Source organism: Molothrus ater, chromosome 2 (genome assembly GCF_012460135.2).
Source record: "Molothrus ater isolate BHLD 08-10-18 breed brown headed cowbird chromosome 2, BPBGC_Mater_1.1, whole genome shotgun sequence".
NCBI classification, from domain to species: Eukaryota; Metazoa; Chordata; class Aves; order Passeriformes; family Icteridae; genus Molothrus; species Molothrus ater.
Genome location: NC_050479.2, coordinates 68,295,873 through 68,314,266, shown reverse-complemented (window position 1 = coordinate 68,314,266; position 18,394 = coordinate 68,295,873). Strand labels below are relative to the sequence as shown.

The 18,394-nt window shown below is 36.2% G+C and overlaps 1 protein-coding gene across 5 annotated transcripts in view; it reads left to right on the top strand.

Annotated features, from left to right (window-relative positions):
- Positions 1-18,394, top strand: part of FRY (FRY microtubule binding protein) — a 196,528-nt gene that overhangs the window by 87,088 nt on the left and 91,046 nt on the right. For all 5 annotated transcript variants that reach the window (XM_054517889.1, XM_054517894.1, XM_036386661.1 and 2 more), the window contains exons 4-14: positions 3,217-3,356; positions 5,299-5,389; positions 5,763-5,842; positions 5,959-6,039; positions 7,601-7,769; positions 10,087-10,179; positions 10,275-10,373; positions 12,825-12,926; positions 16,116-16,219; positions 16,670-16,778; positions 17,719-17,805. In XM_054517889.1, coding sequence (XP_054373864.1) covers positions 3,217-3,356; positions 5,299-5,389; positions 5,763-5,842; positions 5,959-6,039; positions 7,601-7,769; positions 10,087-10,179; positions 10,275-10,373; positions 12,825-12,926; positions 16,116-16,219; positions 16,670-16,778; positions 17,719-17,805 — 1,155 coding nt within the window. The remainder of the gene's footprint in view (positions 1-3,216; positions 3,357-5,298; positions 5,390-5,762; positions 5,843-5,958; positions 6,040-7,600; positions 7,770-10,086; positions 10,180-10,274; positions 10,374-12,824; positions 12,927-16,115; positions 16,220-16,669; positions 16,779-17,718; positions 17,806-18,394) is intronic.

Genomic DNA, 18,394 nt, shown 5'->3' with positions numbered 1-18,394 from the left:
GTGAAAAATAGAGTCACAAGAAATAAACTGACTGTGCAAAAATGAAGTACTGCAATTCTGCTTTATTAAAATGGCAATAAAATGCCTATTCAACATATATATTGATTGATATATGTGGTATAGAAAAAGAATGCCAAAGAATTAATGATACTGCTGGAAATTGGGTGCAGTTTTGAATATATTTGGTGTTAAAGCACATATAAATTCATTATAAATAAAAAAGCACATATAAATTCATTATACATAAAAAAGTAATCATATCAATTTGCTGTTAGTGGAAACCTTTCGTGTATTTGAATTTTGATAATATATTAAGACTTTTATGAAAGTATATAAATTGTAGTGAGCTGTCTGAGCAGAATTTCATTAAATTTACTCTTGCATTTGAATCCAAAATAAATATTAAGCATTTACATAAATTATATTTAATGCTCTGTGAACACAGGTTTCAAACAGCTCCCTGCTTGCGCAGCTTTCTTATCCTTAAGCTATACAGTAGTTAGTTCATTTATGATGGAAGAATATGATCATTTGTCCAACAAGGACATATTTGTACATCTGTGCACTCCCTTTCAGGAGCAGCACAGAGCTAGAATTCATCTCACTCCTGGACTTACTTCCAGTAAATGAAAGGGTTGAGTAACCGGCATGCTGGCTAGACTTCCCTCCCTTCCTGTTCCCTGAGAGCCAGGTCTTTTCCCAGTCCACCCTTCCTTCCTGTCTTAAAAGTGCAATGACAGAAAGATTAAAAAAAAAAAAAAAGAAGGAAAAATAAAAAGCTATATTGACCTTTTATCCCAAATGAAGACTGACACTGTAAATTCAGCAGAGAAAGTATGGCATGAGAAGATTTAACAGGAATCACTTTGACTTTTTCTGGTGAAATTGTTTACGTGAGATTTAGAGATCAGCTGTGACAAGTATGTCAGTGAACACGCAGGAAGATCTGATTGAAACAACTTTTCATTTATAGTTAGCTACTGTGATTTCTGAAAAGATATTTAGGTCTATTTGAGGACAGACTTTTTAATAGGGCCCGTGGACATAGGACAAAGACTAAGGGTTTTAAGTTAAAAGAGGGTAATTTTTTACTAACTAGAAGGAAGATATTTTTTACTGTGAGGCGGAAGCAGGTTGTCCAGAGAAGATGTAGATGCCCCATCCCTGGAAGTGTTCAAAGCCAGGTTGGTTGAGGCTTTGATCACCCTGGTCTAGGGGAAGGTGTCCTAGCCAATGTTAGGGAGGTTGGAACTAGATGACCTTTGAGGTCTCTTCCAACCCAAACCATTCTGTGAGTCTATGATTTTACGGTTCTTTTCTAGTCTTCCCTAGGAAACCCATTTTCATTGTATTTCATCATTAACAAGCAGTGTTGTGCTAACTTCATAAAAAGTTTTGTAAAAACAGTAGAGAAGTGAGTCGGTAGTGTATAGTTTGCCCTGACACCAGGTGACTGATTTTTTCTGAGTATTTATCTGAAGGCTTAACACTAGAAGGCTTTGGTATAATTGAGCCTGAAGTCCTACAGTAATTCTTTATGAAAGGCCTCCTGTCACTGCTGCAAGCATTTGCTTCGTGATGTCTTCCACAGCAACTTTTTTCATATTTCAGGTAATAAAATCTATTGCAGACTAGATTGAAAGTTTTCCAAAATATTGCTTTCATGGAAACTTTTAATTTAGCAGGGGCAGTTGTTATATCTTTCTAATGCAGCATGTTTAATTTTAGGCCATAATACCTGAATAATAATACTTCATCCTCAAAGTTCTCATTGACTTTAATCCACAATGTCACTGTGAATTAGTTAAATCCTGAGGCTGAAAAACCACAAAAGAGATTCAGAGTTACTCATCTAGACTAAGTGTCATCCACAAAGTTCTCAATTAAGGTTATAGTAATATTTAGGAATGCTTGCTCTGCCAGTTTTGCTCTGGTCTTATTCACACAGCACTCACACAAGTTTGGTGTTACATGAGACAATAAACTCTATTGTTTTTCCTCAAGCATTTGATTTAAGTTTAAGCAGGTGGGTAAACCTGACAGTTAATTACATAATCAGTGTACTTAGCATGTAGTGCACACTTCAGCTCTTCACTCCTGATACTCAGCTCGTTGCAAGATCAAGGCCTGCATGATCTTATGGTGGTCAAAAATCTCCAGATCACTAATTTCTTCCCTATTTTAAATAGTTGGTTTTTATTTTCTTAGAATGTGCACAAATACTGTAGCTGTGAACGTTCAGTTGCAATACATGTATTATCCTCTTGTATAATGGCGGAGGGGAGGAGGGTTCACCCTGCTTGTTGATCTTTTCATGTTTTGTAACTTTATGGTTTCTTGTAGTAGAATGTTTAAGTCACAGTTCAGGCCAACATGCTCAGTAACATTTTTGTAATTGGTGACACAGTTAATACTGAGTGAGCAGTAATCCTCTTATCCAGTATGCCACTAGAGCTGTTTAATCAGCAACCTTTAAGAAATAATTCTAAACTATGTTTTGTTTATTTGTGCCCACAATAACACAAGAAACTCTAAACATTTTCCTATATATAAAAGAGAAGTTTTCAGGTTTTTTCCTAAGTTTTCAGGTGTGGGAGCCTATGAGTAAGATACATCCATCTGCATGGTCAGTTGATTAAAATTACTGCAGAACTTGTGGTGTTTCTCAGTATATTCCGAGTTTCAAGGGAGGCATCCAGTAGTCATATACAACTCCTCCTGGAGGCAGTACCTCTAATTCATTACTTTTTCTTTTCTTACAATCAGTTTGAACTCAAATCAACATTGTGTAACAAATCAAAATAACCTGCTTGAAGAACTAGATGATTTTCTGGTATGTTGAAAGATGTTAAACATGATTTTAATGCATTTTAATATCATCAATATAAAGACTTAATCAACATGCACTCCGGTGTTGCATTTTTGTTTATGTTTTATAGAATCACAGATTCATTTAGGTTGGAAAAGACTTTTGATATCATCAAGTTCAACCACAAACTCAACACTGTCAAGTCTAAGCACTAAACCATGTTCCTACATGCCATGTCCACACATCTTTTAAAGACAGGAAATGCAGAATATTAAGTCACTGCTTGTACCATAGTTCTCAAAAAATGGATGAAAACAAGAAAGAACCATTGAATTAGTACTCTTTTTAAGGAGGAGAGAAAACCTGGACAGCATTTTATTTGTTGATTTGTTGTGTTTTCCCGATAGGTTATAAGCTCAATGAGCTCACTTTCAGAATATTGTCTACCCTCTATCCTGCGCACTTTGTTTGATTGGTATAAAAGGCAGAATGGTATAGAAGATGAATCTCACGAGTACAGACCTAGAACAAGCACTAAATCCAAAAGGTATGTTTTTGAATATGTGTAATTGATAAATTCTAAGGTTAAGTGTGTTACAGTTCACCCATCAGCTTTTGTGAGGTAACAGTTGCTTGATAATTGTGTTGTTTTTCTGCTTGTTCCTGGAACTCTTCTCTCGGCTTCTTGATGGACGGAATAATTATGTCTTTCACCTTATGCTCCTCATAGTTCAAACATAACAGTGCTGTTGTAATTGCCTTACAGATATTTTGGATGCTTTCATATTTAAATACCAGTTTGTATAAACTGTATTTACTCAAGTGATAGAGCAATAATTCTGTGCCACTTGGAAGAATTTTTCTTATATAGCCTTCTCTTTACACATTAAAAAATACACAAATACCTACCCTCAATCTGAAAACCTGAGAATCAGTTAGGGAGATTCAGCAGCATACCTCTTAAAAGTAACAAGCAGCACCCAAAAATAATGATGTCCGTAGTTCTTTAGTGATAAGGCAGCAAAGTGATCTTGCTTATATTGAGGTCTGGCAATGTGGTTCAATATTCTTCAAACTTTGAGTTTTTCTGAGTACTTCAGTACTACATTTACATGCTTCAATGAAACAGCAGGAGAATGAACACTGTCAGACCTGGTGTTCAGAAACGTTAAGGAATTCTTCACATTGGGATTATATTATAACCCAGTAACTACAAAAGGCAACACTTGCTGGAACAAGGGGATGGTGGCTAGGTTTAGATACCAAGGTAAAAATGAAACTGAATTAGACTCTTTATGTCAGTAGAAGTGGGCAGTATGAAGACACAGTTCATTAATTAGATGTCTGCTTTTGGGTGAGATGAATCCTTGCCTTGAATTGCTTCTTTCTCCCAACTTGTTCCACGACTACCTGCTCAGAAATAGCTGTCTTCAGGAGCTCCACCCAAATTTCGTTGAAAGTCAGTTAAGCAGTGAAACACGACCACTCTGTCAATGGGTGGTGTTACAGAAGGAATGAATAACGAGTCATTTCTCCAGTTAATGTAAAACCAAAGGAAACCAAAATGCAAATAATTTGCCTTAACACTGATCAAGTTGTACTCTCAAATGCCTGTTTTATTACAAACACATAAGTCCATTTGAAATCACTAAAACTCTCAATGTTAATAAGAATTGTGCCAAATTTACACAAAAATCTCACTGGAATCCTGTTAAATGCTTCAAATGGATTGCAGAACTGTTTCTTTAATGTTTAATTTTACAAAAAAGTACTGTATATTTCATATTATCTTTTCAGTACACTTTGAAACTTTAATCAGTTGATTCAAATGGGTATTTTTTGGTATTTCTGTTGGAAGCTATTCACCTCAGACTTCTATTCCTCTGTGTTGTTCTGTACAAGAAACGTGTTAAAAGTTTGAAAACTGTTGCCAAAGTTAAAAAATTAACACTGGAACTTTTTTTAAGAGATAATACAATTTGGTAGTGAATTCTTCACTGGTACTTTTAAGGCATTTGCCAAAATTCATGACAAGTCTAAATATGAATTTGATAGCAGAGTTACGTTTGCTTCCAAAGTGTAATTAAGAATGGTCTCATCATAAATGAGATATGGTCTCTCATAAATGGTGTCATCAGCAATAAACTTAAATTAAATTGATTTGTTAGAATACAGAATCCACAAGTTTCCTTGGTTTTGGTTTTTTGATTTTTTTTTTTTGTTTTGGATCTTCAACTGGAAGAAAAAGAAGGAGGAAATGGATAGGTGATATATAAGCATTTGAAAGAACATCACAGTAACAAATTAGATTTGGTCTGCTTATCTTAGATTTTAAGAGCATAACAGTACATTACTTACTGAAATGCTAGACTGCAGTTTAAAAGGTAGAACACAATTCCCTGTTATCTGTATTTATGCAATTGAAGAGGGCATATAATATGAATTATGACACTTCTCCAAATACTGTGTTTCTTGGTTTGATTTTGCAGTGATGAACAGCAGAGGGACTATTTAATGGAGAGAAGAGATCTGGCTATTGATTTTATTTTTTCTTTAGTATTAATAGAAGTTTTGAAACAGGTAGGAGTTCTCAAATTGTCCATTAACTAATAAATTATGGTAATTAGCAATGCAAGTGAATTTTGTGATTCTTCTTTCTGTTTGCATCTTTAAGATTATAATAAATTCATGAAATATATCCTGCATGCTTCTTCATTGCTGTCTTTCTTGCACCTGTATGATACATAGCATTCTGTGCTCATACTGACCTTACTTTGCCATGCCTTTGGAGCTGAAGTATTTATCTTCAAAACTAAATAAACATAGAATGGCTGTCTCATTTTAGCTATTTTGTTAGCTACATGCTATTTTAACTGATATATTTCTGAATGGATGATATCCCTCAGTAATACTAGCATATGTGTACTTGTTATCTTTTATTTTATGTTTCCAGATTCCACTTCATCCTGTAATAGACAGTTTGGTAAATGATGTTATTAACTTGGCTTTCAAGCACTTTAAGTACAAAGAAGGGTAAGGCTCTTTTTCATGCAAAAATTCTATGAAAAAGATGCTTTCTTATTTTTGTAATAGTTGTGGTTTAAACAGTATGTTTTCTCAGCTGAGAATTCTTTCTTGTGTCTTGCTAGGTACCTTGGTCCTAACACTGGGAATATGCACATTGTTGCAGATTTGTATGCAGAAGTAATAGGTGTTCTAGCTCAAGCAAAGTAAGAAAAATTCAATATATTATTTCCTTTATAAATATGACAAAGTCTGCTTGCTTAGCGTGTGAATATTCTGATTTTCTCACTTTCTTTAAGTATTCTGTAGGAATAAGTGATTTCAGTTCAATGGCCTTCTATTTATCCAGATGTTCTAGAACATAGGCCTCTAGGGAATCACAGGCTTCCTGCATCTAGTCCAGTGATACTGAATAAATTCAACTCAACTACAGCAGCATTATTTTTCCTATCTCAGCAATGACGTTTGTAGAAAGCCCAAAGGGCTGAAGAGAGCTATTTTAACTAGCTTTTTTCTAGATGCTATTTTTTCTTTAGCTGGGCAAACCTATAAATGGCTATCCTCCTGCATAGCAACAATGTTAAGGCTCTCTGCAGCTATTTCAGCTCAGAATTTAATGCATCTGCTTCTGAACCCTTCGTCCTTCTTAGAGCAGATGACATAAAACATTTTGTGGGTCAGATCTTAAATTTTGAATTTGGAAACAGTCAAACTCAGGATCTCATGTAGCCAATATAGCTTTTCATTGTACACTTAAACCACAAACTAGGTAGAGATGAATTTTACTGCCCTGATGTAATGCTATCTGTCTCCTGACACTTCGGTGTTGCTGAGGCCGAGTCTCAGCTCTACAAAACCAGTCAGTTTGGCTTGATGTGGCTAAAACAGTTTGAGATTCTGGAAAACATATAAATTCAGCTAAGGTCTTACCTGGGCCTCTGAATTGGCTGGTCAAATGCAAAAGGAGAAGTTGCATCTGGATCCAAAGCTTCACGTTGACCGTCAAAGTCCTGACTGGTCTTGCTAAGATGTTTCTATCACTGAAGGGCCTCTTCCTGCTAAACTGTTTCTTTCAGTTCATTTGGGTTGTCACTCAAAGGGCATAACAAAAGGTTGTTACATACTACACCCACCAAGACAATTAGAATCTTTCCATTTTGTCTCAAAAAGGGCTGGAGGTCCTGTTGGATGCTCTTTCCTTATATCATTTTTATGGACAATGTGTCTCCAGAGACATCTTCAATAGATTTGTGGGGGAGACCAAAAATGATCACAGAACCCTCTACCCCAAGTTATTGTAGTTGTTAATGCTTAAGTGTTACTGTAATGGCTACTAGGGAAAAAAAAACTGAAGGGACAAACTGCCTGTATGAATTTTCAGGCCTATAGTATAAACATTTTCTTTTGAAAATATTACGTGTACTTGCAAGATAGCTATCTTCTATCATGGATTTTTGAAAAACATTTGAAGGGGTTATTTAAATGACATTGTTAGTTCTTATGTAAAAGGGATGCATGGTAATAAAATAATTTGAAAGATGTGGTTATCTAGAAGGACTAAGATCAGGCTGTATGCTTCCTTTTCTCAGTTTATTAGAAGTGAAAGAAAGCTAATAAAAAAAAAAATCTATTCACATACTGAGCGAAATGGTACTTTTATACAACCTAAGTTTTATCTTCTTTAGGTTTTTCCTAATCTGTATGCCTTACAATACATTTCAAAAATTGATTTTGAACTTTTTGAAACTAACCAATCTGAATTCATAGATTTCCTGCTGTAAAGAAGAAATTTATGGCAGAGCTAAAAGAGTTGCGGCATAAAGAACAGAGCCCGTATGTAGTTCAAAGCATCATCAGTCTTATAATGGGAATGAAATTCTTTCGCATTAAGATGTATCCTGTGGAGGACTTTGAAGCTTCTCTTCAGTTTATGCAGGTAAAATTTTTAAGTACACAGCTGTGGTTTCCCAGACCTTTCTGAATGAGTAGCCTTTATTTTCCGTGAAACATTCTAGGAGATTTTCCATATGTCATTTCCACATAAACCTACATGCAGCTACTTTCTGCTTATTCTGAACCCCATACCAGCTTTTCATCAGTCATATACCTCTAGTCCCTAGAGCTCAGCCTCCAGCTAGAAGAGGTTTTGTTCTGTAGACCCCAGCCCTTCCACCCCACTATTGCACAGCTGTCCCTTGCCCTGTGTCCGTGTCTAGCTGTGTCTCCCTAGCTGCTCACTGCCTCCAAAGTGGATCTTCCAATACTCACACAGTCGGCAGAAAAGAGAGGAACTTCTAATGGAGGAAGACACTGAGGAAGAGACAGAAAATTGAGGCAAATGCAGGATGAAATTTCATTTGGACATGTTGTCTCCTTCTACCACTTCTTCACCCTGCTTGCTGTACTGTGCATTCTGTACCCTCCTGGTTTAAAAGTCACTAGTACAGAACATAGTTTGACTACAATGAATGCTTTAAATTAATAGATTACATAATTTTGTAAAAGGCAAGAAATTAGGTCATGTTTCAGAGTTCTTGCTGGTAATGTTCAATTGGTTTTGTTCTCACCAGCAGGTTTCTTTAGCATATTCTTTCAATTCCCCTGTTTTTTCTTGGGACCACCCACGTGGTTACATGCTTTGCACCCACTCATCCAGTAAAATAAATATTTTATATAAACCTCCATGTAAAGTTTAGTGTATAGATGGTGTAAATGGAAGAAAAAAAAATCAATGTTAGATGCCCACAAGTAAGAATTTGGCATTGGAATACAAATATACAGGCATACAGACACATTGAACTTTTTCTTTTAAGTCCTGAACAGGAAGCACATTCTATTTCAGCTTTGCAATATATTCTAAACCATATTTAATTGCATATTTAACAACACAGAAACAGGTAATTTTTTTTCTACCTTACTCTTAATTATGTAGACACATACTAGCATGTATCAGCTTAGTTTAAGTTATCAAGAGCTGGCAAAATACCAAAGTAATGTGTGTTCAGTGCACTTGACTTGATGAGTGAATAGGGTTGTGGCTCACCTTTATCCATTGTTCACTACTATTAAAATCTGTGGTAAAAATCCTATACAGTAAAACTGAAATTTGGATCTCTGCCTTCCCCTGCTACAATATCTCAGTACTAAATGAATTCTTCTATTTACTACTCTGCTTCATAAGATGCACTTGTGCACGTGGGAAAACGTCGTTTGCTCAGTTTGGTGAAGTACCTTTCAACTCTTTGGGCAGTTTGTCTGTTTGAGTATCTCCATGCAGTGTTTCACCTAAAACCTCTGTCACACAGTGCTGCTTTAGTAGAGAGAGATGCTTTCAAAGGGTGAACTAATTTCAGGAGTGAGCTCCAGAAGAGCCTGTCTTCCCCCAAAGAGTGCAGAAGCACCTCAGGAAGGCTGGCTGGACTGACTGAAGCCATGTGTTGTATAATCCTGTTAGCACACAGGAAAAAAGTATGCATGATCTGAGGTTTAAACTGCTCTGCATGACTGTGAAGGAAAAATGGTCAGTGGGGACCTTCCTCCTACAGTCAGGGGCTGTTTGGGCCTTGAACCCAGAGAAAAAGTAACTGGGGCAATAGAATTTGTCATCCTCAGAGAAGTTGTACACACAAGTGGGTGGATGCTTATCTCCCCTCCCTCACTTCCTGAGCAACACAGCTGTCTGGAGAGTAGTTCACTGCATGTTTAGGACAAAGTCTGTTTTTATTTTTTTCTTAATCCCCAGATGCAGGCTGGAAATTGTCCTCACATAGCACAATTCCATATTGACCCGTAATATGCAACGAATCCTAGCAATGAAATTCATCCAAAAATATTTACAATAACATTGTTCATTGCCCTGTGTATCTTAACCAGAGAATTACATTCCTTTTCTGCCTTCTCAAAGCATTGTGTGAAGCACTCCATGTTGACTATTAGTTTTGCTCCTGAAGATACACACAGGGCATGAGGTCAGCCCCTGAGTCCAACTCAATTTCCAGTCCAAAACACCACCAGGCACAGCTGGAGTCAGTGGAGACTTTCTGGATTAGAGCAACAGCTCCTTGATCTTGACTTATGTCCTGCTTTCTGCTTGCTGCAAAATGCAGATTTAGAAGTTAAGAGGCAAATGTTTTCAGTGGGATTTGCAGGATAAAAATAGTCACTGACACGTGATTCACATTCAGCAAACATTCAGCGGTCTTTATTCCAACTGATATGCAATTTATGTTTCTTGTATTTTTTTTTTAATTTAGGAATGTGCACATTATTTCCTTGAAGTCAAAGACAAAGATATCAAGCATGCACTGGCAGGACTGTTTGTTGAAATTCTTGTCCCCGTAGCTGCTGTAAGTTTATTTTTGATGTAGTTTGCATAATATTTTAAAATTAGATAAAACAGCTTTTGAAATAGTTTTTTTACTGACATGAAATTTTATTGCAGGCTGTTAAAAATGAAGTGAATGTCCCCTGTCTGAGGAACTTTGTTGAAAGCCTGTATGATACAACGCTTGAACTTTCATCACGAAAGAAACACTCATTGGTTAGTAACTCTAAGAAGCAGAGGTTAAAATTTATTTTCACAAATATTTCTGAGCAAGACCCTTGGGAAATTGCAAAATGTTTTATTTGCATTTGCCTGTAACCAATACATTTCTATTTGCAGGGAAGACTATTGTGTTTCCAGAAAATAACTATACTTATTTTACTGATAATACAATCTAAGTTAGTCTGAATCAAATATGTTGTCAGCTTCTGGTTCTGTGATTATTAAATGGTTAGGTTTTCTCGTAGTTGTTATGTGTAAACATTAGGAGAAGAGGAGAAAGAATAGAGTTCACTTCTTGTCAAGCGAGAACAAATGAGGCGTGTGGGAACAACTCTTTAATGGGGCTTAAATAGTACATTGTAGGAAGGAAAAAATTTATAACACATGCCCTTTTAAATCCATAACCTGGCTACTGTGTAGCTCCCTATTTCATTTTTTTTCATATGAGATGAACAGTGGCACTGCAGTGTATTTTTGGAATCATGAGTTGGTCTGAATTAAATGAGGATCTGAGTCAGTTTGATGCTGGCTGCCTTAAGCAGTCTGTCCCTCCAACTGGGTCAGCGCCTGTCAGCAGTGTGGCATTAGCTAATCCATTTTGAAGTCTTGGGCCTTTTAAGTAAAGAAAGTTTGTCATTTGTCCTCCCTCATTCTAGGGGAAAGTCAAAAAGACTTCCCTGTTTCCAGTTCTTTCGGCAAATGCTGTTCACTGGCGCTAGCGAAACTGCTGGGAGGACTGCAGGAGTGTGCTGGAGCTTTCTGCCTGTTACAGCATTCTCAGGGGACAGTCAGAGCATCCCCTGAGGTGCAATCCTGATCCAGTTTGAATTAGTGGGAGGCTTGAGATGTATTTCTGATTTGACTCTGCTTGTGTTCATGTGGCTCTGTTCCACTCTATTGAGTTAATAAAACATTGTTGGAACTGCAGCAGGGTAGAGCTTTTTTGTACAGTTTTTACATTAAATAGAACTTCCCAAACTGTGGCCATACTTGCCAAAGTCAATACTACATTCTTGAGAAAGGATTGCACAGCTGGGCCTTTGCATTTGATTGCTTGTCCACACATACCACACTGGAGGCTACACAGTTAAAAATGACAAAATAGAATAGATTCTTGTGAGGGTGTGATTAGAAATACAAACATTGCAAGGAGGAGGAGGGGAAAGGCAAACAGTTGACAGAAATAGCTGCAGTGCATATTTCCAGACTTCCAGGAAGAAAGCACACTCCTTAAAGTCTGAACTGGACCAAGATCAGTGTTTGGTGAATCCATGCACTCACTGTACAGACAGGATTGGGGTAGTCATCTTGCTTCATTTTCTATCTAAAAGTACCTTGTATGAGCTAGTCATTAAGGTTCCTTGGTAGTGAATGGAGAGAATTAGGAAATTCCAGGAGATGGTTTATCTTCCCTCCTAGGGATCTTCCTTAGGATGAGCTGTAACACTCTTGGAATATTGCTAAACTCTGTGATCCAGTCAATTACTGAATTGTATAGTAAGAAAGTCTTCTGTGAGAAGATTTCAGTTATCCTGTCCCGTATGTATTTTGGAGATGATTATAAAAATTAAAATTAATATATATTTGCCATTTGCTCAAGAAATTAGCCTAGATATGGACAGTTTATGTTACGTCTTAGGGGAACAGAAACTGAGATTTAGAATGTGTTTATACTTTGAGCTGTGACTGAAGTTAGAATTTAGCGATAATTTTTAAAATAATTCATCTTAAAGTGAATGTTACCTTACTTTTTACTAACACTTTTTATGTCCTGACTGGAGTTATTAACATTACAACTGAAACCTTAGTCTTCTTCAAATAGCTGAGTCAGTTTCCAAATCATTAGGTGCGTTTTAGCTTATTTTTTAGTGTGTTGTTTACAAGTGTTAAAGTAAGTGTTGACAAAGAGACCGGGTTACGGTATTTCAACTTCTGTGTTCTGCTTTGCTTCCTTTTTTTTTTTTACTTCACAAGCTGTAACTCCCAGCGGATCCAGGCATTCCCTGTATTTTAACACAATTCTTTGACATGTCTCGCGGTAAATATTGTGACTGCAGATTTTGAGGAGTAATAGTCATCTGATTCACAAGTTCCAACAATCTCTGTGGGTCCTGTTTTTATAATAATAAAGTTTAGTTATTTCCATGCTTTTATTTCTCAGTAAACTGGCAGAACTTAGCCCTGGGAGTCTGTAAAATTGTGCCCTATCTTACAGTGCTATGAATACACATGGGGTTGGTTTTAGTTCATCCTTGAAAGGTATCTGTAACAGCTTTAGAGAAGGCTCCTTTTAAATACTACTGCTTACTAATGTGTTTATGTTGGCTAACTTGTATTGCACAAAACAGAGGGGTTAGAACTTCAGTTTACAGTAGCTCTATTAAATTAGTTTTGTGTGCTGTAGACATGCAAATAACACTTTATTGACATCCATTTCCTGTTTAGGCTTTGTACCCCTTGGTAACATGCCTGCTTTGTGTCAGTCAGAAGCAGTTCTTTTTAAACAGATGGCATATTTTCCTCAACAACTGCCTTTCCAATCTCAAGGTTAGTATCTCTTGGTTTTAATATTGTATTCAGAGTTCAGTATGCACTGTAGATCTGTTGCATAGCCTTTTTAGGTAAATGTGCTGAGTTACTGCTATCATCTGATTCCATACATAACTTTATTCCTGACAGTACAAGTTCTTTAGCTGTGCAGGTTTTTTCAACAGCAAAAAAATATTCTTAGGTCTAGTTTGAATTTCTACTGTTCCTCTAACTCAAAGCAAGACTGAGTCAAACACCTGTGAAACAGAAAAAATTGCTGATGGAAGTTAATAAGTTTAGTGACGTACCAAAACTGAGCTAGTAGTAGTAGCTTGCTATTTTCACATAAGCATTGGAAACAAAGAACTTGTTATTGCTTTTTCAAAATGGAACTACTTCTAAGACACTGATTCCATTGCTTATTTCACTCATGTTAACTGTTTGCATTACAAAAACCCTAAACTGTTTCAAGTTTTTTCCTCCATGTAGCCCTTCTAATTCCCTTACCATATGTTAGATCTTTGAGGTTTAAGGTTAGTTTTCCACTGCAGTCTGCTGTGGTTTCCAGGCTGCACGTAGCGTTCAATGCACATGTGCTAGTTATCATTGCTGCTCCTCCACGTGCCTTTTACTTTTGCAATAACTTGTGTCCCATGCCATGCTAAAACTGCAGCCCTGTGAAAGGATGCTCCTGTGCCCACCTGAAAAGGGCAATATAAGAAACACAGTGAAGTGATTAGAGCAAATGAAGGGCCTCCCTACTATGTCTTGATGAACCAGTGGTTTGGAGGCTTCTGCTAAGAGCACACTTCAAACTTCACACAAACTTCACATTTCAGCCACTTTCTCAGCTAAGAGACAAATATCTGCTCTCCAAAAGTTGAGTTCTCAAGCTTATTAAAAAGGTACATATTACATCCTTTTTTGCTGTTGCTTTCTGTCCATACTTCCTCTCTGTCTTAGTGAAACAATTTATATTGGCTCTCTTCATATTGATCCTACTGTTAGAATAGCTCTTCAGATTGTTCAGTCTGCCTAAAGATTTCTTTCTGCCAGTACTTGAATACCTAACCTTCAATGAGGATGTATTAGAATCTTACTTGCAAAGAGATTCAGAAAATAATCTTGTTGTTATTGCATCTAATTTTATGGGGTTTTATGCAATTGTACAAGCTTCAGAAAAGGCAAAGCCAGATGGGAATATATATTTTTCTGAAAATTGAGAAGATGGTGACAAATTATTTGAAACCATCAGAGAAAATATAAGAAAACTTGGTCCTATCTTACTGATTGAAAGTAAAATTGGAATTTATCTTGCAACCTGTAATTCATTGATATATGCTTTGATTTATAGGGCTCTCAGATTGGTGTTGTGGCACTCATTCAATCTTTACTTTGAGGAGAAAGTAAGGTAGCTGAATATGTGGCTGAAGTAAGAAAGTGATTGGCCACTCCTTCCCAGTACAGAGAAAGAGATGCCCCAACCATTGAAACAATCTTTTGAGGCTAGCACCTCAAAACCCAAGCCAAACTCACACAGCGGGAGGAAAAGCTGGAAATCCATCTGTTAGAGGGAGAGTTGTGCACATCAACACCATAAGCTTGGACAAATCTTACTCATGGACATGCCCTTAATGTCCCTGGATGTATCTTGGGCTTTGTATCATCTTCTTAATCCTGTTTCTGCCATGCAGCTTACTGATCTGACAAAAAACTGGTCTACTATTTTTTGAAAACTCCAATGATACTGGTCTCAGCCCTTTTCTCCTCCCTCTTTCTCAATGGCCCTCGCAGCTAAGTACCTCATCAATGGGCTATTTGGACATTTGCTAACGATAGCTTCCTCCTCTGCTACACAGCCTCCTCTGCTACACAGTTTCTTGTTAACTTAACTCAGCCACAGCCTGCTGTTTTCTTGAAAGCTTTGGAATAAGAATAAATTTTGATAACATACTTCATCACTTGTTGAAGAAATAACATTCTCAGGTCTGACTTGTACAAGGACTGACATGATTATACCTGAGGAAAAATAGATTGGAAGTAAACAGGTTAATAAACAAATTAAAGGTTAATAAACAAATTGATTGTAAATGATTTTATTATTTTAAAATCCTGCAGAGATTAATATGCCAAGTAAACTTGGCATTCCTTTTACTACTTATTCCAAACATGTGTGACAACCATTGTATGCTGCTATAATAATTAAAAAATATTATTCTGTTTTCTGTCCATATAAAATTTTATTGTCCATATAAAATGTGTTGTCAAGGAGTTGAATGGAAATTGGGGCCTAAAAACAGTGTTTCTGTTCCTAAGCTTGTGGCAGATACCACGCTGAAAGTTGAAGTTGTCTCTCATATCACTGGCAAATTGTCCTCCCGTCATTTTGCAGGACCCAGACCCATACACATTCAGGAATTTCTGATGGCATCAGTTGCAGTTTCTTTGATCAAACCGCAGTCTTTGATCTGTGGCTCAGTATTTGTCTGCCAAAAATATCTCAGATTTTTGCCGTGGAGATTTGCCCTGTGGGCCAGGCAAACCTTATCTCAGGTCAAAGTGTATTGGACTCCTGCAAAGTTTAACCCAGCAGATGGCTCAGCATGTGGGAGACCATCTGATTGGACTGCACTTACTTGTTTCTTGCAACTGCCACAGAAACAGAAAACTGCATATGACTGAACAGACCCAAAGACAATCCTGTACTAGTTTCTAAAAATAAACAGCAATCCAGACAGATAAACCAATTCAGTCCAGCTGATCACAGATGCCATGTTAATTAGGTCTGCCTAAACATCCACTGATTTTTGTCCTTTCACTTTTAAGTATGTGTGGTACATTCTTTTATCTGTTCTTAGTGCCAAGCCTCCACCATAGTGCAACAACTTTTGAATTTATGTAATCCACTGAATAGGAGTTTTTATTTTCATAGTCAAATTGGGGGGGTTTTCAAACAGAGATTTTAAATTGCAACATGTATCTAATTTAACTAACTTGATACTTGGGTTTTTCAACAACTTTAGTAGTAACAGAAGCAGGTTGGATGCACGAGCATCCTACAGCTACAGAAATGGAGCTCTGAGCAGTTATGAGGCCCTTTTTTTTTGTAGTTTCATTATCAAAATGCTGAATGTTGGCCTCCTTTAAGTATAAAACTTCCTTGCTAATTTGTACCTGAAATTTTTCTTATGTGATATGTTTCTCTAGAATAAGGACCCAAAAATGGCTCGAGTTGCACTGGAATCTCTCTACAGACTACTGTGGGTTTACATGATCAGAATTAAATGTGAAAGCAACACAGCTACCCAAAGGTAAAGTGTATTTATTTGTAATGAAAATTCATTGTAGAGTGGATGTTGCCAGTGAAGAGGTTTCATAATTCTCCTGAATTCCTTCAAACTACCTATCTCTATCGTAAAATAAGAAACTCAGCTGTACACAACAAAACATTCCCTCTTGTGGCACTCTCAGTTACAGAATGAAAATCGCTGTATAAAGTGCTTCTGCTTTTGGAAAAATTAGAAGTAACTCCTTGTTCAGTGTAAGTTAAAAATACTTTTGTGGTGGCCATTGACTGGTTAATTTACTTGTAATGTAGTAATGAAATAAAATAATTACACTGAATTTGTAGCAAAGGATCAGAACAAGACACCCCATTACATTTTCAAAGGAAGTTTTTTCTGGTCTTTCTAAATGGAGTGTCATGCTAAATGAAGGTCTGCAAGGTCCAAAAATGTCTAATATTCATTTTTCTTTTGCAGTCGACTTATTACTATTGTCACAACCCTTTTCCCAAAAGGGTCCCGTGGTGTTGTGCCAAGAGATATGCCTCTAAACATCTTTGTGAAGATAATACAGTTTATTGCACAGGTATAGGAGAGTATATCTTGAGTATATCTTTCCATATAATGAACAATTATTTTCCCAATAACAAATTAAAAAATAAGTAGACGTCTAATAACTGAATTTTTTACCACCCTGTTGACATTATCTTTCATCCAGGGAATGATGAAATTATTATACACTGAGCTGGGGCAAACGTGTTTTGAACAACAGGTTTTGATTAACCTCATTCCAGTGAAAATAGATTAAAATGTGTTCACTTAACTCACAAGTAATTTTTGTCAGTTTTTTTAATTTCCAGCAAGTCAAAAAATGCATTTGTTGACACACTCTGACTGTCAATAAAGTTCAAAATAATAGGCCGTGTTTCATGCTGATACTGAATCATCCCTGGTGTATAGGACAATAAGTTTCACTGCTTTCAAAGTAAGTCAGATGTCAACCAAGTTCAGCATGGAGCTGACACATGTAGTTTTCATCAGTTCAAATGGGGACTGCTAAAATAGACTAACCTGCAGTACTGGAAGTTTCATCTCTTTTATGACTTAAATTCAGAAAATTTTCCCATTGAGCAAAGCACTTAAGCATGTACTTAAAATCTCTGAATAGGAACGAAGCAAACAGATGCTTAAAATCTTCCCTTAACTGTGCCATCTGTGAACAAGCTCTTTTTATGTAAAATACTGTGTTAGTGCCATAATTACTGCAGTTTAAATGAAATAATTAAAAGCTTTATTCCCAAAATGGATCATTTTCTATTTAAATGCTATACATTTTGGATTTTGTCAACATAAAGCATTGTTAAAAGCTTAGATCTGATAATATGTTCTACATACTTCTGAAAATCTGTTTTTCCATATATTTAAATAAACCCTGATTAAACTGGTGTTCAGCATTCTATAGCCTTAATGAAAATAACTAACAGAAGTGAGCAGCTTACTGATTTGCAGTATTTTTGCTATTTTAGGAACGTTTAGATTTTGCAATGAAAGAAATTATCTTTGACTTCCTTTGTGTTGGAAAACCAGCAAAAGCTTTCAGTCTCAACCCTGAGGTATGATGTACATCTGTGCTTTTTTACTTATCTTTTTTCTTTTTTTTTTTTTTTTTTTTTTTTTTTTGCATTGTGCTACATTTACTTCCTGGTTACGTTCTAAGCATGCTTTCAACTTTGTCCTGTTTTCAGGCAAAATCTTGAATCTGATTTATTGGTAAAATACATTTGTGAATTTCTAACTGTAAGATGTCACATTGTTTATGCCTTTCTGATGTTTTCTCAGTGAATAATATCAAATGTGAACTTGTGCAAATTTATAAAACAAAAAGAAAAATATGAATAAAACTATTGGTTGCAGTATGTCCTTAGCAGCAGTATGTCTGCTCTTGTTACATGCAACGCCTTAAACTTTATTTTAATAAAATGATAATTTTTCTGTAACAAAGTCAATGTTTTTCAAAACAGTTTTACTGAGTACATAATGCAAGAAAGCTTGAAAAAGAAAACCAATAAAATTTTACCACTCTGACCAGCAAAACTCCACTGGTGTTGGTGTCACGAGTCAGCTTCTTAGTGCTTTACCTAGAGAAAACAATCAGAAATTTGAAAAACTTTTTTAAAAATCAAAATATAAATAAGTACTAGG